General features: G+C 41.7%; 1 protein-coding gene across 1 annotated transcript; it reads right to left on the bottom strand.

Moving 5' to 3' along the window:
* Positions 1 to 7,191: 7,191 nt before the first annotated feature.
* LOC121576012 (homeobox protein TGIF1-like) lies at positions 7,192 to 18,152 on the bottom strand. The gene is made up of 3 exons (XM_041889311.2): positions 17,862 to 18,152; positions 12,734 to 12,987; positions 7,192 to 9,342 (listed from the first exon to the last, which is right to left on the bottom strand). Exons 1-3 carry the CDS (start codon positions 17,878 to 17,880, stop codon positions 8,158 to 8,160), a joined length of 1,458 nt encoding a protein of 485 aa, XP_041745245.1. The 5' UTR covers positions 17,881 to 18,152; the 3' UTR covers positions 7,192 to 8,157.
* Positions 18,153 to 23,063: the final 4,911 nt, after the last annotated feature.

The following is a 23,063-nucleotide window of genomic DNA, read 5'->3' as shown; positions in this document are numbered from 1 at the left end:
GACTGGTGGTTAGTAGACCAGCGACGTCGAGCGCCAGAGTGGAAGTAGGCGTGACACTCGTCCTACTACCATAATTATCTACAAATATTCCCCTTGAAGCTTAGGCCTAAATCCAATTATGAGTTTCACATGTATTTGTTATTTATTCACTTTTTAAAATATACAGCTCCACACTAGTAGAGAAGTGGTAACCAAATAACTTGAAGGAAGGCCTCAATGAGCACCTGTAGGTCTGTCTACCTTTTCAAATCTGAACACAATTCAATATGAGAGCTTCAAGTTCCTCGGTGTCCACATCACGAAGGAATTAACATGGTCCATACACACTAACACAGTCGTGAAGAAGGCACGACAACGGCTCTTCCCTCTCAGGAGGCTGAAAAGATTTGGTATGGGCCCTCAGATCCTCAAAGTTATACAGCTGCACCATTGAGAGCATCTTGACTGACTGCATCACCGCTTGGTATGGCAACTGCTTGGCATCCAACCGCGAGGCGCTACAGAGGGTATAGTACGTACGGCCCAGTACACAGGGGCCGAGCTCCCTTCCACCCAGGCGATGTCAGAGGAAGGCCCTAAAAATTGTCAAAGACTCCATCCACCTAAGTCGTGGACTGTTCTCTCTGCTACCGCACGGCAAGTGGTACCGATGCACAAAGTCTGGAAACAAAAGGACCCTGAACAGCTTCTACCCCCAAGCCATAAGACTGCTAAATAGTTAACCAAATAGCTACCCGGGCTATCTGCGTTGACCCTTTTTGCACCAACTCTTTTGACTCATTACATGCGCTGCTGCTACTGTTTATCTATCCTGTTGCCTAGTAACTTTACCCCTACTTATATGTTCATATCTACCTCAATTACCTGCACATTGACTCAGTTCTGGTACCGCGTGTATATAGCTAAGTTATTGTTATTCATTGTGTAGGGCCTTCTGTAGCTCAGTTGGTAGAGCAAGGTGCTTGCAACGCCAGGGTTGTGGGTTCGATTCCCACAGGGGGCCAGTATGAAAAATGTATGCACTCACTAACTGTAAGTAGCTCTGGATAAGAGCGTCTGCTAAAATGTAAAATGTATTTATTCCTCATGTTATTATTTTTCTATTTTTCTCTCTGCATTGTTGGGAAATAAGCATTTCACTGTTAGTCTAAACCTGTTGTTTACGAAGCATGTGACAAATAACATTTGATTTGATATGAATGGGTGTTCAATTTTACACAAATGTTTCATCAAACAAAAAGGGTGCCAACCTTGAATGGCAATTCTGCCACTTTTCAAACTCATATTCATTATATCCAGCAGCATGTATGTGAAAATGGCGCGTTTCTATGATCTGTGGTTAAAAAGATAAGGTCCTACACTGAACAAAAACATAAACGCAACATGCAACAATTTACAGTTCATATAAGGAAATCAATCAATTGAAATAAATTCATTAGGCCCTAATCTATGGATTTCACATTTAAAAAATAATAATTTGCAGACACCCTTATCCAGAGCAACTTCCAGTAAGTAGTGAGTGCATACATTTTCATACTGGTCCCCAGTGGGAATTAAACCCACAACCCTGTTATTGTAAGCGCCATGCTCTACCAACTGAGCCACTCAGGACATGAATCCAGATATGCATCTGTTGGTCAGAGATACTGTACCTTAAAAAAAAAAGTAGGGGTGTGGATTAGAAAACCATTCAGTATCTGGTGTTACCACCATTTTCCTCATACAGCGCGACACATCTCCGTCGCATAGAGTTGATAAGGCTCTTGATTGTGGCCTGTGGAATGTTGTCCCACTCCTCTTCAATGGCTGTGTGAAGTTGCTGGATATTGGCGGGAACTGGAACACGCTGTCGTACACGTCGATCCAGAGCATCCCAAACATGCTCAATGGGTGACATGTCTGGTGAGTATGCAGGTCATGGAAGAACTGTGGCATTGTGTTGTGTGACAAAACTGCACATTTTAAAGTGGCCTTTTATTGTCTCCAGCACAAGGTGCACCTGTGTAATGATCATGCTGTCAAATCAGTTTCTTGATATGCCACACCTTTCAGGTGGATGGATTATCTTGTCAAAGGAGAAATGCTCACTAAGAGGGATGTAAAGAAATTTGTGCACAACATTTTAGAGAAATAAGCTTTTTGTGTGTATGGAACATTTCTGGGATCTTTTATTTCTGCTCATGAAACATGGGACCAACACTTTACATGTCACGTTTATATTTTTGGTTAGTATAAAAAACTGCTTCTCAAAGACATCACAGGGTAGGATTAAAATTAAGAAAAACAGTAGTTTTCTAAACCTGCAACAAGTTTCTAGCCAGAGGGTATTTTCTTGCTCGCCACATCACCACAAATCTGTGTTTGAAAATCACTGTTTAAAATTTTATGATGTCATCGGGTAGAACTTTTTTACTTTACATTTTTTTCTACAAATGCACCATTTTCACATACACAATCCTGGACTTTTTTATTAATTTTTTATTTAACCTTTATTTAACCAGGTAAGCCAGTTGTGTTACAAAGTGGGATAAAAGTGGATTTAATTCGTACATTTTTGTTAACATTCTACACAAAATACTCTGTCAGTGGAAGAAATATTCTAACTTTCTTTTACACTTATGACAAATATATTTCTTTAAATCTTGATTAGATAAGTATTCAACCCTCTGAGTCAATACAGGTTAGAATCACCTTTGGCAACAATTACAGCTGTGAGTCTTTCTGGGTAAGTCTCTAAAAGCTTTGCACACCTGGATTGTACAATATTTGCCCATTATTCTTTAAAAAATTCTTCAAGCTCTGTCAAGTTGGTTGAAGATAATTTGCTAGACAGCCATTTTCAAGTCTTGCCATAGATTTTCAAGCGAATTTAAGTCACAACTGTAACATCTTGGTAACCAACTCCAATGTATATCTTGCTTTGTGTTTTAGGTCATTTTTCTGCTGAAAGGTGAATTTGTCTCCCAGTGTCTGTTGGAAAGCAGACTGAACCAAGTTTTTCTAGGATTTTGCCTGTTTAGCTCTATTCCGTTTCTTTTTATCCTAAAAAAAATCTCCCTAGTCCTTGCCAATAACAAGCATACCCATAACATGATGTAACCACCACCATGCTTGAAAATATGCATTGTTTTTGCCCCAAACATAACACTGTATTCCGGACAAAAAGTTAATTGATATGCCACATTTTTTGCAGCATTACTTTAGTGCCTTATTGCAATCAGGATGCATGGTTTGGAATATTTTTATTCTGTACAGACTTCCTTCTTTTCACTCCATCCCCAGTTATCTCCTATCACAGCCGTTAAACTCTGCAACTGTTTTAAAATCAGCAATGGCCTCATGGAGAACTCCCTCAGCAGTTTCATTCCTCTCCGGCAATGGAGCTTGAACGGGCGCCTGTATCTTTGTACTGACTTGGTGTATTGCACAGGAGGTTGGTGACACCTTAATTGGGGAGGACGGGCTAGCGGTATTGGCTAGAGCGGAAAGGTATCAAATACATGGTTTCCATGCCATTCCATTTGATCCGTTCAGGCCATTATTATGAGCTGTCCTGCCATCAGCAGCCTCCTGTGGTGTATTGGTGCCACCATCCAAAGTGTAATTAATAACTGCACCATTCTCAAAGAGATTATCAATGTTTTTCGTTCACCAATCTACCAATAGTTGCCCTTCTTTGCGAGGCATGGGAAAACCTCCCTGGTCTTTGTGGTTGAATCTGTGCTTGAAATTCACTGCTCAACAGAGGGACTTACAAATATTTGTATGTGTGGGGTACAACGATGTAGTCATTTAAAAATCATGTTAAACACGATTATTGCAGAGAGTCCATGCAACATGTGACTTAAGCACATTTCTACTCCTGAACGTATTTAGGCTTGCTATAGCAAAGGGGTTGAATCCTTGACTCAAGACATTTCAGCTTCTCATTTGTAATGAATTTGTAAAAATTGAGAAACAATTACAGTGTGTGTAGATCAGTGACACAAAATCTCAATTTAATCCATTTTAAATTCAGGCTGTAACAAAATGCTGGAAAAAAATCAAGGGGTGTGAATACTTTGTGCTGGAGATAATGAAGTTGAAGTGGTGGAATTGTCCTTGAACCCTACAGGTTGTCCAAAAAAGTACATCAGGGATACCCCTATGAATAGACCAAAAAAGTTATCTGGAGTACTCCAGACCACACCATCTAGTAGTGTAATTCCATCCAAGAAGGTAACTATCCAAAGGTTATGTACACCTCTGGACTTGCCTTAGAAGACAATAATTGTGATAAAACCGGGGTGGAAATCCAAGGTACAATATCTTGCCCATGTAATTAGTTCCAAGAAAGTTATCTTTGTGTTGAGACAAAAATAAAACATAAGGACATGGTTAATTCTACACATGGTCAAGTTCGATAAAAAAAACAGTGCATGGATCAGCTTATGGAAAATTGTTTTATTCTCTGAAATGCTTGTACAAAACACACAAAGTTTAAGGCATATATTGCACAGACTATTCAAACGTTTCTATGTAGAAGGGTATGTTCCCTCAATCCCAGGTTTAAGGCACGATAGCCAGTTAAACTGTCCATACATCAGCCATGATTCTTACATTGAAATGGGAAAACATTTTTAGGATGCATTTGGTTGTATTGAGAAGCTACACATTTGACAAAATTCACCCCCCCCCACCCCGACATATATTTGCATGCATTTTCACATTGGCATCTACGCCTCATGTTTCATTCTGCATCCAAAACCTGATAGATATATAATAGCCTTTTCTAAATAATGTTCAGTATCTAGCATCGTAATAAGTAATATGTACTCACAGTGGCATGTAGTAATGTAGAAGTGTAGTAATGAATAAACCACGTACCCGCTTTATTGTACTGCATCTATATTCAAAACCCATTAAAAATAGTTACCATTTTTTGCTTAGTATTCAGTATGACTCAAGTCTGACTGAACCCTTCAGTCCCCCAAACTGTGTGAGAAAAGAGGTACAACTCTTTAGCACATCTCCGGTAGTAGAGTATCTATAAGAGCTACCCTTCCCCACTGACATACTAGACAATTCAGAAAATGGTGCTGACATCCAGCCGTATGAAAGAGCAGAAAACGAGGGGTAGCCTATATATCTGGGAGACATCTGACATGAGGAAGAAGGAATGTGGATATGTGCTAGTCACAAATCTAGGTTAATAACACGGAATTCTAGCTGCAAAAAAAATTATATATGAACCACCAGGGTTATTAAATGTATGGCACCGGTAACAGCTAAAAAGTCTAAGTTAGACCCATTTGAACTGACCTATGACTGAGAAGAAATTGACTTTGCTGCAGCACTGTTTACGTAGTAGGGCCCAATTCACTTTTGTGCAGCGTCGATTTGGCCATAATATGTAGTATGAAATAAGACTGTTTCATGGAAACTACAACTGTATAAGAAAAAGTTTAAAATACTGTAACGAGAGGATATACTTCGCTAACACCGAGTGAAAATACAGAGAGGAAAGGAGAGACAGTTTGCTTCTCAATAACGTCAACATTGATCAATGAATTCAATACTGACCAGATTGTCATCCAAGCGAACAGGTGTTTCAATTAAGACATATTTTGGTTTGAAATACAAGGACCAAATCTTAAGCCGCCAATGACACGCTACTTTGGTCAATCCCTCTCCAAACAGGAGGGCCCAAAAGCTTGAAATATGTGACAGGCTTCATCCATAGAAGACTATGGCATAATAGGGCACTTATAGCAAGTGTTACGTTACCCTTAAGAATGAGGAGACAGCGTCACCCGACTAAGCCTTTAGCTTCGCCACAAAATTGATTTCTGTAATGAGACCAATGTGACCTTCCACCCCATCGCTCTCAAACACACACAGACAAGAATTCCACCTCCTTCACATCCACATTAAAAACACTACGTCCCTGGAAATCGTACGATGCATAAAGATAGCGCAGAAGTAACAGAGAAAAAAAAAAAAAATATTTTTCATTTATATATATATATATATATATATATATATATATATATATATATATAATATATATATATATATATATATATATATATATATACACACACACACACACACACACACCCCACACACACTACCAGTTAAAGGTTTTAGTATACCTACTCATTCAAGGGTTTCTTTATTTTTACTATTTTCTACACTGTAGAATAATAGTGAAGACATCAACAGTATGAAATAACACATATGGAATCATGTAGTAACCAAAGAAGTGTTAAACAAATCAAAATATATTTTATATATTTGAGATTCTTCAAATAGCCACCCTTTGCCTTGATGACAGCTTTGCACACTCTTGTCATTCTCTCAACCAGCTTCACCTGGAATGCTTTCCCAACAGTCTTGAAGGAGTTCCCACATATGCTGAGCACTTGTTGGCTGCTTTTCCTTCACTCTGCCATCCGACTTATCCCAAACTATCTCAATTTGGTTGAGGTCGGGGGATTGTAGAGGCCAGGTCATCTGATGCAGCACTCCATCACTCTCCTTCTTGGTAAATTAGCCCATACACAGCCTGGAGGTGTGTTGGGTCATTCTCCCGTTGAAAAACAAATGATAGTCCCACTAAGCCCAAACCAGATGGGATGGCGTATGCTGCAAAATGCTGTGGTAGCCATGCTGGTGAAGTAAATAAATCACAGACAGTGTCACCAGCAAAGCACCCCCACACCATAACACCTCCTCCATGCTTTACGGTGGGAAAATACACATGCAGAGATAATCCGTTCACCCACACCGCGTCTCACAAAAGACACAGCGGTTGGAACCAACAATCTCCAATTTGGACTCCAGACCAAAGGACACATTTCCACCGGTCTAATGTCCATTGCTCGTGTTTCTTGGTCCAAGCAAGTCTCTTCTTATTATTAGTTTCCTTTAGTAGTGGTTTCTTTGCAGCAATTCGACCATGAAGGCCTGATTCACACAGTCTCCTCTGAACAGTTGATGTTGAGATGTGTGTTACTTGAAAATGCCAAGAGTGTGCAAAGCTGTCATTACGGCAAAGGGTGGCTATTTGAAGAATCTCAAATATAACATTTTTGATTTGTTTAACACTTTTTTGGTTACTACATGATTCCATGTGTTTTTTCATAGTTTTGATGTCTTCACTATTATTCTACAATGTAGAAAATAGTAAAAATAAAGAAAAACCCTTGAATGAGTAGGTGTTCTAAAACTTTTGACCGGTAGTGTATATACACATACATACACAGAAAAATACTGCTTTCCTGCTAAGATACTATTTTGGAAATAGGTAAAAAAATAAAAAATAAAAGTTAAGTTCATATTCTTTGTAACTGATGATTTAGAGTGTGTGTCTTAAAATGTAGAATCCATGGTGGCCACTTGTTTACAGTAGTTTAAGGCAAGGAGAGCGGAGACAGACATTGGAGCAGTGCAGTCAGGCACACTGCAATACAATCAATTTCCCTTCCGCCTGTCTTCCGGCACTGTGAGGAGAGGTGAAGGCCGTACAAAAAAGTGAAAATATCTAAAGTGCATAAACTGTACTGGAGGAGCACAATGCTCGGGCTTGAAAAACACACACCTACCTGTCTCAGCCCCAGGCCCGCCCTTGTTTAACCTTGGTGGGAATGATTGACAGGCTAGACAGCCGGAGTTAAAAGCAGTCTTAATACATTCAACCAAGTCTAGTACTGCTACTGATGAGCCTAGCTCTACTGGTGCTGGCCTCAAAACTGTAAAAAAAAAAAAAAAAGAAAAAGAAAACATATCACAGGGGAAGGAAATGTCCCCTTTTGGAAATAGTTGAGATAGTGGAAAAGGGAGTTAAACTACATCATAGAACTCTGTGTTGTCGTGCTTATGTACTCTGGAACGTTGAAAGGTTCCGCCCAGCAACAGCCTCCATTGGATAAAAGTTTTAAAAGTCCTGATAAAAATGTTTAAAAAGCACTGTCTTTAAAAACACTTGTCTTTCCATCCTAGTGTCTGATGTATGAACCGTATGCATCAGTTCTGCCATATCCAAACTGTGGAGCATACAGTGTCAGAGGGGCTGATGAAGGGAATATGTTCTCGTGTGTACACACACAGTTAGGGGCAGTCTGAGTAGGGATATGGTGCTCCCACACATACACAGACCAGGGTGTGGCCGTGGCTCTAATTGACCGTTTCGCTGACGGCGCGCAGGGTGTGCTGTGACCCCCACATGGTGGCCATGGGAGTCTGAACCACTGGGACAGGCTGTCGGACAGTAACGTCACTGTGGACCACACTCCACACACTGGGCACCGACTGGGCCCTCTGGACACTGCTGTTGGGGATGGAGGAGGACAGGGGCTGGAGGGAGGCCAGGCCCAGGAATGGGGTGAGGGCTGGTGGTGCTGGGGCTAAAGGTGGGGCCGGGGTTGGGACTGGGGTTAGGGTTGGGACTTGGGTAGAGCTTGGAGCTGGGACTAAGGTTGGGACACAGGACAAAGTTGGTGCAGGGGCAAAGGTTTGAACAGGGCTTGGGGCTGGGACAGGGGGTTTGGTTGGAACAGGGGTTGAAACTGGCACTAGGACTGGCTTTTGGGCTAGGCGGGGAGGCACAGTTGGAGCCGGTACAGAGGCCACGGCGAGTTTAGGTGCAGAGGAGACTGTGACAGGGATTAGTACTGAAACTGGGGACACCACAGCCTTGTCCGTAGGACTCTGCTCTTTGGGCGAGTCAATTGTAGCTTGGCTCTGCGCCGGTGGAGGGGTCGGACCCATAGCACTGCTGCTGTGGCTGCAGCCACCTGTGGCTTCTGTAGCGGCCCTGCTCTGGTACTCCTGAAGCAGCCTCTTCTGACTCTCGTGCTCGGCAGCCCTCTGGAGAGCTGCATCCACCAGCAACCTCAGGTCACTGAAGTCCTGGCTGGGGCACAGCTCTGGAGGTGTGGGGGGCGGCGTGTTGAATAGCCCGCCAGTGGGGCTGGCGCTGATAACCTTGGAGCTGTTCTCCTCAGCCACCCTCCTCAGGAGACCCTGCATGTCCAACTGCATCAGGGCCTGGACGCAGTAGCCCTCTTGGCCGGGGTAGCCAGCTCCCAAAAGGATGGTAGTGGCAGTATTTCCCAGGAGGCTGAGGTCTAGTGTGGGGGCTGGCCGGATGACAGAGGGCCTGAGAGGGGGCAGGGCTGGAGAGGGGACTGAGGAGGTGGGGCTTTCAGGGTAATTACCTCCACCACATCCTCCAGTGGATGGGCGGCCCTCGCTCTTCCCTGCCCGCCTGGAGATGGTGAACTGGGTAGGGTCTTTGCCATCCTTGCGGAGCAGGTCAGGGAGGAGGCGGCGGCGGGCGTTGATGAACCAGTTGCATATCTGGAAAAGAGGAGTCAGTAACTTTAACAACGCCTGCGAAAAAAACTGGGGTGCATCTCAAAAGCCTAACATGGATTCCCTCAAGAACCAAACTACAAGAATATGGACAGTTTATTAGGTACCTCGTTCACGAAAATGGATCGCTCCTAAATGGATCGTCAGTCACGTGGCTGTGGCTTGCTATAGAAAGCAGGCAGACAGGCATCTACTGTTTGTTCGATTGAACGTTAGAATGGCAAAATGAGTGACTTTGAGCGTGGTATGATAGTCGGTGCCAGCATCTCAGAAACGACCACCCTCCTGGGCTTTTCACGCACGACAATGTCTAGGGTTTACCGAGAATGGTGTGACAAACAAAAAATATCCAATCAGCAGCAGTCCTGTAGGCTAAACCAGCTCATTGATGAGGTTGAAGGAGAATGGCAAGAATCGTGCAAGCTAACAGGCGGGCAACAAACAGACAAATAACGCTGCAGAACGGCATCTCAGAACGCACAACTCTAGTCGATCCTTGTCAAGGACGGGCTATTGCATCAGACGACCACACCAGGTTCCACTCCTATCAGCTAAAAACATGAAGAAGTGGCTCCAGTGGGGACATGATCACCAACACTGGACAATTGAGGAGTGGAAAAACATTGCCTGGTCTGACAAATCCCAGTTCCTGTTGCGTCATGCTGATGGCATTGTCAGGATTTGGCGTAAGCAGCATGAGTCCATGGACCCATCCTGCCTGGTGTCAACGGTACAGGCTGGTGGTGGTGGTGTACTGGTGTGGGGAACGTTTTCCTGGCACACGTTAGGTCCATTGATACCAATTGAGCAACGAACATTTCCGACACCACGTAGAAGCCATGCCACAAAAAATTCAGGCTGTTCTGGAGGGGGGTCCGACCCGGTACTAGATGGGTGTACCTAATAAAACTGGCCACCGAGTGTAAATCTCAAGTCACTTGTACTCTCTAGTTTAGTGTGCCAAGTCAACTACAAGACAATAATAATTAGCTCAACTCATAACTCAATTGAGGCATATAATGAAGAGCTCAAACTGGTCCGAGAGCAGTTTTTTGGAATGAGACTTCTGCCCACATGTTCATTCTCCTGCACTCCTCCAGGCCTTGTTGACCTCCATCTTGTGGTAAAAACCTCCCACACACAGTGAGATGAAGGCAGCTGGCATTAATGAAGTCTCAGCTGGAAAACGCTGCTCAACAGAGCAAGTAGAGCGCAGCCAACCAGGGGCATTCCACTGCACTATAGGTTTGTCAGCTCTGCTTGCTCTCTGCTCAGTCCAGGAATTCCTCATGTCACCACTCCTGGGGTGTGAATGCGTGAGTATTTGAGGAGAGAGGAAACAACAACAAATGGGTGTCCTACAAGGTGAGAAGGGAAGACTACGGCGACGGTGTCAAATTCATCCGTACAGTAGTACCGCACTCATGTGACATTTGAATACTGTCGTTTGCTAAAGCTGTTGAGAAACACCCTAGAGCTGAAGTACGACGATAAGTACAACGTAAATATCATGGGATGGATCTCCATTTAGCACCGGCCTGAAGTAGGCCTATAGGTGCTACGGGGTTCATCTCCCCGCACACATAAAACGGTCATGGAGGCCAATAGAGAACACAATATCTGATAAGAAAAACAACCATCTTCAACAGAGTGAGTACGTAATCATGACTCCATCTAGGCCCAAGTGTCTGCTATGATCATCTGTTTACACTGCATCAGGCACTAATCAGCATATCTGGAACAATTCGACTGGAGGACATTTAAACTAATCGAGGGGAACATGCCGAAACCGGACCTAATAATTTGTTAGAATAGTTCAAAGCAAACCTTGCTAGGGTATAGGCTATGTTGGTGTAGGGCTGGGCGATATATATATATAATTCATTTGATTCATTCTAAATTGTATTTTTGCACGACATTCCAAATGCCTGTATCGAGGTTTTGTTCTTTTTCGTTTTTAGGAGCGTTTGTCTGCTTGTTTTTGGTCTCGTCTCCGTCGCTCCTCTGTGCACCTTCCCAGTTACACCAGAGATCTGTATATAATGACGAGATGCACGTCTCCGCCCTAACAATGGGAGTCGTTGTCCCAAAGGCGGGAAGGTAGGCGACAGGCTTAGGTACAAAATAAGCCCATAGAAACGCATTGGCTTTATTTTGGACAGGTTTTAGCGAAAGTGAAACATCTTGCGTCACCTCTTCCTCTATGGTTTACACACACACCCCAAGCCCCTCCCACTGCCTCACGCCAACAAAGTTGAAACCACATCTTCCTCTCTGACAAGCAGTTTCAACTCACTAATTGCAGTTGAGGTTCGGTCCAACAGAATAGGTCATATTGACACCAAAACACATTGAGACTTTATTTTACTGTAATAGCAAACGTTTCTAATGATACCCTTTTTATGTCTCAACTAGTCAAATTGAGCGCAGAGCAGACAACTAAAACGAGTGTATCAATGAACATTGATTCTGGAAAATGAATGCTCAGTTTGTCACATGTGGCAATGGGTTACCACGTACCACTAGCAGCATTTTAGCCAAAGACTGTTATACTAACTGCCTAGTCTGTTTTATAAATGTGCAATAAGCATAAAACAATAAGGAATTGGCAACTCGTTCTCATTCTGAGAAATAAGGTAGCCCACTTGACAGCTTGTCTGTCGAAATGTTGGTTATTAGGATATTAAATTGCATCTGAGCTCCTGGAGTGTGCGACTTTCCTTTTCTTTTTCAAGCCCACTTGATTTCAACATCTGAACAAAGTGGGCAGGATAACACGCTTTTCAAACAGAAGGGTGTGTTCATAACAATTCAACTGTTCAACCTTGTTAGCTAGCAAATAGATCCAAGTTGGCTAAACTTGAAATATAAAGATTAGCTGGCTAATCACTAGCACGTGGGCTTGAGAGACCGTTGATGAGACCTGTGATAATTTTCTATAGCCTAATGCCTGCTACAAGAAGTTAGTCATTATTAGGGAATGTGCATTATGCATGGTTCTACTACATTTTTTACAAAAACTGCATTTTCATAGACTGACCTGAAAGCCAGATCAGTGATTATTGCAACAACAAAAAACATTTGATTATTGCTGACTGCTTGAAATGCAGTGTATTTGACCTTTAAACAACAATGCTTATTTAGAGAGATCTTGAATCGCCAATAAGTTTGAAAATAAAATTGAGATATGATTTTTAGGCCATATCACCCAGCCCTGTGTTGGTGCTCCACTACACAGCTCAAAGTTTCCACCTGGCGAAGGCTACTGTAGGCCAAAATGTTGTCTGTGGACTGCTGTATGATTAGGCTCAATTCAAGCATTTGGGAGCAAGAATGAACAAGGAATTTTTTTTGTACACTGTCCCGTTCAACTCACCTGCAGCACAGAGAGGCTGGTCTGATCTGACAGGCCGAGTTTCTCCTGCTCTGAGGGGTAGGCGTTGAAGCGGTGCTCGTACAGCCAGCTCCGCAGCACCTGCACCGCCTCCTTGGGCAGGTTGCCACGCCGACGCCGCTTGCCCGAGCCCCCACCACCTCCAGACAGGTCGAGAGGGAAGCTGTCGTCCTCAAAGGGGTCACTGTCAGACATGGCTGACAGCTCCTGCTCTCGCATCCGCTCCTCTTCCAGAGCTGAGGACAGGGGGTACAGAGGGGGTTGGTGAGTCAGTTGGTAGGCAGTGCTAGTGTTTGTATGGGGGGACACTGTTTGCGCTCATAATAGGCCAGGGTTGGACATTCACTAACTTGTTATAGAATGTATTGCTTTCCCTCCAAAACAGAGACTGACATAACCAACTACTTGTTGTGTAGGCCTGTGTTTCTTGTTTGTTCTCTTATCGTGCATTCACCGATCTATAAAGAAACAGGTTGGTGAAGTATTGATCAGTACTCGGCCTACAATATGATCTATGATTTATGTCAGCAATGTGATTGATACATAAATCAAGTTACACTGATTGACTGATAGGTAAGTGTGGGTGTAGTAGTTAGTTGAGTACAACTGTACAAGCGTGCATGATGGCGCAATGACACACCATCAATAAATTAAGTGACAAGATATGCTAATTGAAAAAATATATATATATATATATACACACACATATACACACACACACACACATTGAAAACAAGATTTGTCTTCATTCCCCAAATCATTATTTGTGGCACTGGGGAAGACCAACTCAAAATGGAGCATGGTTTCTCCCAGGGTATAGAATGCAGTAAATGTCTTTCTCTTGGTGAAATCTGACCCCTGGAGTGAGCTCCGGTCCTCACAAAAGGAGATTGTGTGCATATCACCATCTCCAGCAGCTAGGGATGTATAGACTGTGCGAGGGGCTATTTTCACCTTTTGCCAGGGAATTTCAGTCCTGGAGCAATGGACATTCTTTTAACTTTTTTGCATCCCCAAAATGAATGTGAATTCAATGGCTTACAGGGCGTTTGCGGCTAGCTACAATGAAGTTAGAACAATTGCGCATGAAAGGGCAAAACTGATGATTTATTATAAATATGCTAGCTACCAAACTTGGTAGCCATAAGAATCCGACTAGATGTTTATAACTTCTCTCTAGTCGGAATGGAGCTATGCCAAGATCAAGACAGCGCCCGCGTGAGATACAGGTCAGAAAACGTACCTCAATCCAGGGATGGGAGATGGCGCTGTACTCCTATAGATCCCACTCGACTAGGGATGTGCATCTTTCGCTTTCAAGACGAGTCGATACACATCTAGATACATGGGCTCCGATACGACACGTTTTAGTTTGAAACGATTCGGTTTGAAAGAACGAATAGATGCAATTCGGTCCGATGCACTAACATTTGTTGCATTAACGTATTCTAAATGAAAATCCCCTGCTGATGGAGCTCAAGAGCTGGATCTGTCTGACCTGACTGTGTGTGTGTGTGTAAATTATGCTTATGATGTACAGTATGTACTATGCGTGTGTTGTAATGGGACATTTTGTTGTATGTGACCACATAACTGAGTATGTGACTAACCTTGTGAAACGGTCCTATTATAATCTTATGTTCTTGGGAGTATCATCCTGTGCAGCAAACCAGCTTGCACCTGCGTCCTTGTATAGACAAAGTCCCGCCGAAGAACAGGAAACTATAAAGATGTGTGCTCATCACCAAATGTTTCAGAATTCAGACTGTCTACAGTGCGCTGTGTAACTCTTATTCTCTCTGAGCTCAGAAAAGAGAATCTTGGTTTGACTTGGACTCCAGCAGATCCTTATTTTATAATATCCACCACAGGCAGCCTACATCGTGGTGGTCAGCGCACGAAGCTGGGCACAGTGCGCATTTGGACAACCAATATTGCCTGGGCTTGTTCGGCAAGCAAAATGACTCACAGTTACCTGCTGAGTTTGACACATTTACATTTTAGTAATTTAGCAGACGCTCTTATCCAGAGCGACTTACAGTTAGTGAGTGCATAAATTTTTTCATCATCATCTTCTTCCTCCCCATCTTCCTCTGAAGGAGGACGCATCAGTTGTCCAATAAGACGAGGTATTTTCAGAAGACGTGCCTTTGTTTGCTTTAATTCATACTTTTTAATAAAACATAAATCAAATACAGCGACTCGGTGTAACGGTAGCTAACGCACTTTTGTACAACGCGCTGTTCTGTACATTTGACCTTATTTTAGTGCCCCAAAAACGTAATACTTCCAGGTCAAATGTAATATGAATACCACTGTAAAGCACAATTTCTCCCCTTCCAGCAAAGTTAATGACGAGACCTTCATGCTGCTAGTCTCTGCATGATCGAAGAAAGCAATGGTGCGCCGCCGGGTCTTTTTAAAATGGCGGGTGGGGAAGCGAAAGCTGTCCAACGTATCGCCTCTAAAATGTAAATAAAACATTATAAAGAGTTTATATATAATGTCTCATTACATACTTATTTTAAGGTTTGTGTCGAATTTGAATAGGGTTTTTAGGGCAGCGCTAAATTTTTCACAATGAAACTGTGGGTGTCACGGTTTTTGAGTGTAATGATTATGCGAAAAATTAACAATTGATTGAATTAGCTATTGATGAACTCACGAGTAATTAACTTTACACTCACCATTGATCATGTCTTGTTTTTAATCTGCGAGAGAAGCGCTACACCTGCTGGAAAGAGGATGTACGGCACAGAATGACTGAATAATGCGTGCTGTACGTTACATGTCACACTTTAACGTACAGCGAAGTCAGTTATTTCAACTTTTCTCCAATACTATTAGTCTATTACCATGTCAATCAAGGCTGAATCGAAACTTAGTTCACACCCCAGATTTTGATGCCAACACAGTCGCTACAGCCCCATTAGTTTTCATTGCAGCCTTGTTTGAATGCCGCGGTTGCCCACATATGTACGGAACTAAGTTAGCTACCATTAGTCGGAGCTAGTGGAGCGCGGGTCAGCTGTTTGTCCACACTCAAACAATTGCTAATAACCCATCCACAACCACCCGACTATATGCGATAAAGAGAAAATCTGAGACCCGATCCTAAGCCGCTAATGTAGAAAGTGTAAAATTATTTTTTGCCTGATTAAGATATGTTTCTGCTTCTAATTTCCGACATTTTGGTAGTCAGCTTGTCTATAATTAGATTCATGCCGCTTCTCTTCGGTCATACGTTTCCCTAGAAGACTAAATAAACCTATGCTTACCAGAATGTCAAATTATATAATGAATGCTTCAATCTAGATGACTTCTGTAAAGTGGTGCAAAGACATTTAGAGACCGGGGAGAAAATGCAAATCGCTTTTTTTAAATTATTTTTTTACGGGAAACATTTTGTGCCAAATTTCCAAATGACATCAGTTTGACCGGTAGAAAGCTGTGAAAATGACCCAGCACGTTTCTGATAAGATTTCAGTTTAGCTTGGATGTATATTTTGTGGTTGAAATACTGTCAGCTTTTATGATGCTGATAAAGACAGCACCTCCAACTGCGCATTCGCATTCTCTCAAGATGCTGAAAGAAATAAATCATATTTCTCTACTCATGTTTCAGAGTAAAAATGTAGCCTACATTTGGTGTATTGTTTTACTGCAAGAATTGCTGGATTCTGCAGGAGTTCATATTAAGGCTATGAGAGGTTATAGACCTAAAGTCAGTGTCCAGATTTCTATTTAACCCATCTGAACAGTATAGTGTTCAGTTCCCTTGATGTGCCACAAGTCTATTTGAAGTACCCTTCTTGCTACTGTCAAATTTGTATAGCGCCTCACAATCATCACACTGCCATCCTCCTCTTTTACCACTTCACCAAATCTTTCCCAAACATTACTTTTCTGGCCCTTTTTCAACTCTGCATTTCGCAGCTTTTCTCTTATTGAATTAAACTCCGACATTGTCCTTTTTGCCTTGGATCAACATTAACTTTTTCTGCCAGTTCCGAAAATAATTTGGCGATTGTCTTGTAGGCTATTTGACGCGAGTACAGTCAGGCCCTAAAGCTTACTCACTAATTCCAGATAGTCTAAAATAACTAAAGAAAAACCTCAATGTAGCATATACATATATATACACATATATATATAAAATGCACAAGAATGGTACATTAATTAATTGAAGGTACTGTTCTCTCTTTATTTCAACCCATCCATCAACAAAATATTTCATGACCCTAAACCCACCCGCCCCGCGGGTTACGAGTCAACTCGCGCCTCACTAGTAGAGGTACACTCCGCCCACTCGTCTCCGTTGATGCGGAGTAGCGATATAACTAGAACACTGCTTTATATCTATGGTAGCTACATCGTGGAGTTAAATTGTACTTTGCTTGCTAGCTACAGTACGTCACACGCTGTTCCTGTCAAACCCCCCCCCCCAAAAAAGTGTTTACAAAACAAAAAGGCCGTCTTTTTTTTTATACGAAGTTAGCTATCTATTCAAAATACGTTGACAAACTTCAAAGGCGTGCAGAAGTTGAGTTTTGGTTAAATTTACTAACATCTTCAAGGCGAACTAAGCTAGCTAGTTTTAGGCTAAAGTTAGCAGGCTAGCTAACAAACAATAAAGCAAGTTCTTGGAATTCTGTCTTGTTCCATTCAATCTAGTATTTCGTGGGGTTAAGATTACTGTTGCAATTAAATCCAATTGCTACCTGAATGCTATCAATTCGCCAAATCCAAAAATATATCAATAAGATTTAACATGAGAACATTTGGTAAAAGCTCGAAAAATCAGGAAAGAAAACGTTAACTAAATTGGCTAGCCATCTTCCCATCGTGTAGCAAACGTACAAAGAACCCGCTGAACGCACGCCCTCGCGCATGCAGGATTGTTCTGTAGCTCCGCCAGATGGACACCATGCTTGCTTCCAAACATAACTTAGCTGGTTCGCTGTTCCTCCAAATTCAAACACACGCTGCATTTGTTTGCTACAAAAAGCCGCATTCCATTTAAACCCAACAGCCGGGCAAACTGTCAGGGTGATAATGAATGCCTGCCAATAAAAAAATAAAGACTAAATTCCCATAAATGTATGCCTACCTCGTTTGAAGGGTTTCATTCTTTGTTGATGGCTTGCTTGAAAACACGCAGCTGTCGAAGTTCCTTGTAAAATGTTTGCCCCAGCCAAACGTTCACACGAGATTTTCTTTCCAAGGTTTTGTACGCTTTTACTTTGGTGCTCGGGGCTTCAATTCTTCGTTCTTGTGACATAAACGTGCTGTTCTTCAACAGAACAGTGTCTGTCCATCGCGTTTCATAGTCTAGTAACGTAGAACAAATAATGTATGTTCTATAATTTCTGCTGCTTGGTTCTCTTTACCTGCACACAGCAACGCCAGCTCCAATCTGACAGTCGAAAATTTAATGATCCCGCCTCCTATACCAGTTCCCTCCAATTACGGCTCTTCATTTCCAGTAGACACGCCCGTGTCATCACTCCTGAGTGATTGACAGGATTAGCATTTAATTCAAATTTCAGACAGTAAAATATTTCATTAAAAAATGTTATTTTGTTATCGACATTATTGAAATTCCTCGCGCAGGATTAATCAACGAACAAGCCCTCTGTTTGCCAACATGTTATAGTTGCCAGCAAAACAAGGGGATTTCCTCGTGTCGTTGGAATATGCATTTATTATGTAACCGAAACGATCTTGTTTTCTTGTTACATAAACGGGATAAACAATGTCGACAAAAACAGTGAGCCACTAATGGATGCAATAATTAAATATTATTCTGATAAAGTATTGACATAAGAACAGCAAAATCTTCCCAACAACGGCTGGAGAAAGTCGAAGCTTTCTCACCTTGATCCTGTACACACATCCTCTTTCACATGCAGGAATTTTCTCTTTGTAAAACAGTGCTGTGGGGCTGCTTCTGAAAGGTTGTTGTTGCCACTGCAAAATGACTGTCTACATGTCAGGAAGTATTCCATCATTTTGTTCGCAGAATCCTCTGATTGACCAATAAATCAAACAGAACATTATGTAGGCCTACCGTTGTGTTTCAGAAGTGATGAAAAGGGAAGTTTTGGAGAAAATCTAATTGGCACTGCAATCCAATTATTAACATTTGTTAACTATTAATTAAATATCAATACAGCTTATCATTAAACTCTAGAAAATACATGAATATAGGCATAGCCTATCACCTATTTCGAAAAAGTGTGACAATACAATAGGTGACAATACAATAGGAAAACAAGTATACTGGCATGGGAGACTAACCAAATGACCCACTACAGTTGTTATAGATTACAGTGGGTATCATAAATATTCAACCCCCTTGGACTTCTTCACATTTTATTGTGTTACAAAGTGGGATTAAAATGGATTAAATTGTCCTGTTTTTGTCATCAATCTACACAAAATAAACTATAATATCAAAGTGGCAGTAACATTTTAAATACATTAACATTAATGAAAAATAAAACATTCATATACTTTGATTAGATATGTATTCACCCAGAGTCAATACATGTTAGAAACACCTTTGGCAGCGATTACAGCTGTGAGTCGTCTTGGGTTAGTCTCTTAGAGCTTTGCACACCTGGATTGTGCAGTATTTGCCCATTATTCTTTTCAAAATTCTTCAAGCTCTGTCAAGGTGTTGGGGATCATGGCTAAACACCAATTTTCAGGTCTTGCCATCAGTGGCGATCCGTCATTCAGGGCAGGTGGGCAGAGCCCCACCTGTTTTGAGCCCCACATGTTTAGCTAAAAGATATATACACTACCAGTCAAAAGTTTGGACACACCTACTCATTCAAGGGTTTTTCTTTATTTCTTACAATTTTTTACATTGTAGAATAATAGCGAAGACATCGAAACTATGAAATAACACATATGGAATCATGTAGTAACCAATTTTTTTTGAAATAAATCAAAATATATTTGAGATTCTTCAAACAGCCACCCTTTGCCTTGATGACAGCTTTGCATTCTCTCAACCAGCTTCATTACATTTTAGTCATTTAGCAGACGCTCTTATCCAGAGCGACTTACCGTTAGTGAGTGCATACATTTTCTAACCCACAACCCTGGCGTTGCAAACGCCATGCTCTACCAACTGAGCTAAACGGGACATACATTTATGAGGTAGTCACCTGGAATGCATTTTAATTAACAGGTGTGCCTTCTTCAAAGTTAATGTGTGGAATTTCTTTCCTTCTTAATGCATTTGAGCCAATCAGTTGTGTTGTGACAAGGTAGGGGGAGTATACAGAAGATAGCCCTATTTGGTAAAATACCAAGTCCATATTATGGCAAGAACAGCTCAAATAATCAAAGAGAAATGACAGTCCATCATTACTTTAAGACATGAAGGTCAGTCAATACGGAACATTTCAAGAACTTTGAACGTTTCTTCAAGTGCTGTCGCAAAAACCATCAAGCGCTATGATGAAACTGGCTCTCATGAGGACCGCCACAGGAATGGAAGACCCAGAGTTACCTCTGCTGCAGAGGATAAGTTCATTAGAGTTTCCAGCCTCAGAAATTGCAGCCCAAATAAATGCTTCACAGAGTTCAAGTCACAGACATATCTCAACATCAACTGTTCAGAGGAGACTGTGTGAATCAGGCCTTCATGGTCGAATTGCTGCAAAGAAACCACTACTAAAGGACACCAATAGTAAGAAGAGACCTGCTTGGGCCAAGAAACACAAACAATGGACATTAGACCAGTGGAAATTTGTCCTTTGGTCTGATGAGTCCAAATTGGAGATTTTTGGTTACAACTGCTGTGTCTTTGTGACACCGTCTGTGATTTATTTAGAATTCAAGGCACACTTAACCAGCATGGCTACCACAGCATTCTGCAGTGATACGCTATCCAATCTGGTTTGGGCTTAGTGGGACAATCATTTGTTTTTCAACTGGACAATGACCCAACACACCTCCAGGCTGTGTATGGGCTATTTTACCAAGAAGGAGAGTGATGGAGTGCTGCATCAGATGACCTGGCCTCCACAATCCCCCAACCTCAACCCAATTGAGATGGTTTGGGATGAGTCGGATGGCAAAGTGAAGGAAAAGCAACCAATAAGTGTTCAGCATATGTGGGAACTCTTTCAAGACTGTTGGAAAAGCATTCCAGGTGAAGTTGATTAAGAGAATGCCAAGAGTGTGCAAAGCAGTCATCAAGGCAAAGGGTGGCTATTTGAAGAATCTCAAATATATAAAATATATTTTGATTTGTTTAACAAATTTTTGGTCACTACATGATTCCATATGTGTTATTTCATAGTTTTGACGTCTTCACTATTATTCTACAGTGTAGAAAATAGTAAAAATAAAGAAAAACCCTTGATTGAGTAGGTGTGTCCAAACTTTTGACGGGTACTGTATATATATATATATATATATATATATATATATATATATATATATATATATATTTTGTTGCCTGTTTTGCCTGTTATTTTGGCATTAATACTTGTCACATATAAGTTTGCAAACAATGTAAAAGCCGCATACAAACATTATCTATTGTTTGCTTTCTTGAATAAGGCAGCTCCAAAATGCAGGTGTTTCAGCCTAGCTCAGTGCTTTCTGTAGTGGTGGGGCAGCCTACGGAAAATGCGTAGCATAGGGGTTGGTAATGTTCTCTAGTTGCGCCATGATTGGCTCAGTGTTTTTTTGTAACTCATGGGGACACTACATCACCGCAAAATCTACAGGGAGAGCTTGAAAATTCAAGCCCCTTGGGTGCTGCCATAGAGTTACAATAGAAGTGCCCATCCAAGAAGGCTCAAGGTCACAGATAAAATCACGTCAAATCACGTTATATCTACAGTAGCTTTGATTGGACTGATCATGTCAACATCATACTTTCAAAATCTTAGCTAGTAAGTTAGCAGTCATCATCATGAATCAAGTCAACAATGTACTTTCAAATCATTTTCAAATCTTGTCATATCAAGAGGAATTATGAAGAGAAATTATAGATAAAACATATCGGTGCTCATCGGCCATTGGACATAAACATTCCACAACAAGTTGGAAATCGCAAATTTAGCAATGAGTGGTTTGGAAGGAATCAGTGGCTAACTGCAAGCATTGCAAAGCAATCACTAGCCTGCTATTCATTGGAGTGGATGTGTGGTTAAAGTCTGGGTTTAAGGGTCTCTTTTCCAAGCTTAAAAGGATCAACATTGAACATTAGTCATGCTGTCAATCCATAATGACTTCTGTCGCTTTCAAAACAACTGGAAACTTGGAACTTGGAAAAAACATTTTTAACGGTCATCCAACTCGGAATTCCAAGTCAGGAACTCGGGCCTCTTTCTAGAGCTCTGGCCTGAAGATCACTAACGTCATGATTCGACCTTGTTTTTTTCCGAGTTCCCAGTTGTCTTGAAAGCACCATAAATCCAGAGAATGCCAGACTTTGATGATAAAGTTTGATGACAAAATTCGCACACGAAGGACCGCCGCACCACCTTCCTGTTCAAGTGAGCACAGCACAACAAGGTGAGTCCAAAAATGTGTTGTATGCTGCTGCATAAATGATGTAATATATCAGGGAGATATGTATACTGTAGCTAAGAAAGTAATACTAAGTGCATGTTGTGTAGTAAGATGTTAGTAGCCCATGTGCATCACCCTAATAATTTGGTCCCTTTTCCCCTCATAATTTAGCCTACTGTTCTGACTTGGTGGTGTACATGTAGCCTATAGCCTGTTTTAGAGAAATGTCATCATTGAATATTGTAAGAGCTTTCATTGACTACTTATATGCCCCCTTTATTTATCCTACGGTTCTGACTTGGTGTTCAGGGAGAATACTGTAAGAACGGCCCATGTTCTGAATTCTGTCGCTGTACATTTCAAAACTGCTGAACAAATAGTTATATTGACTACGTCCGTCCTAGCTCGCTCATTAATGTCTTAATCGAAATTACGGATTGCCTCTTATCCGCTCGTCGTCCCCTTATGCCACAGTTTGTACATCTCAATTGTCAGTAGAAACCACATTTGTTTAAGCAAGTCAGCCATATCAGCTATGTTTTTTTAAAAGCAGTAAATGAGGCTGAATGATCTGTTTCGCTGCCAGACAAGGATCCGCTGATAGCCAGCCAGACAAGGGTCCGCTGATAGCCAGGTGTAACAGTGGTAAGGTGTTGGGACTGCTGTTGGGACAGCTTTATGTAGGCCCTAACAGTTTGTGGGCATCGTTTGTCACCGTTATAGTCCAATTAGATCAAATCAAATCAAATCTTATTTGTCACATACACGT

The sequence above is a fragment of the Coregonus clupeaformis genome, chromosome 10, assembly GCF_020615455.1.
Source record: "Coregonus clupeaformis isolate EN_2021a chromosome 10, ASM2061545v1, whole genome shotgun sequence".
In the NCBI taxonomy this organism is placed as follows: Eukaryota; Metazoa; Chordata; class Actinopteri; order Salmoniformes; family Salmonidae; genus Coregonus; species Coregonus clupeaformis.
Note: the sequence above shows the minus strand (reverse complement) of the source record. Positions and strands in the feature narration are given on the sequence as shown.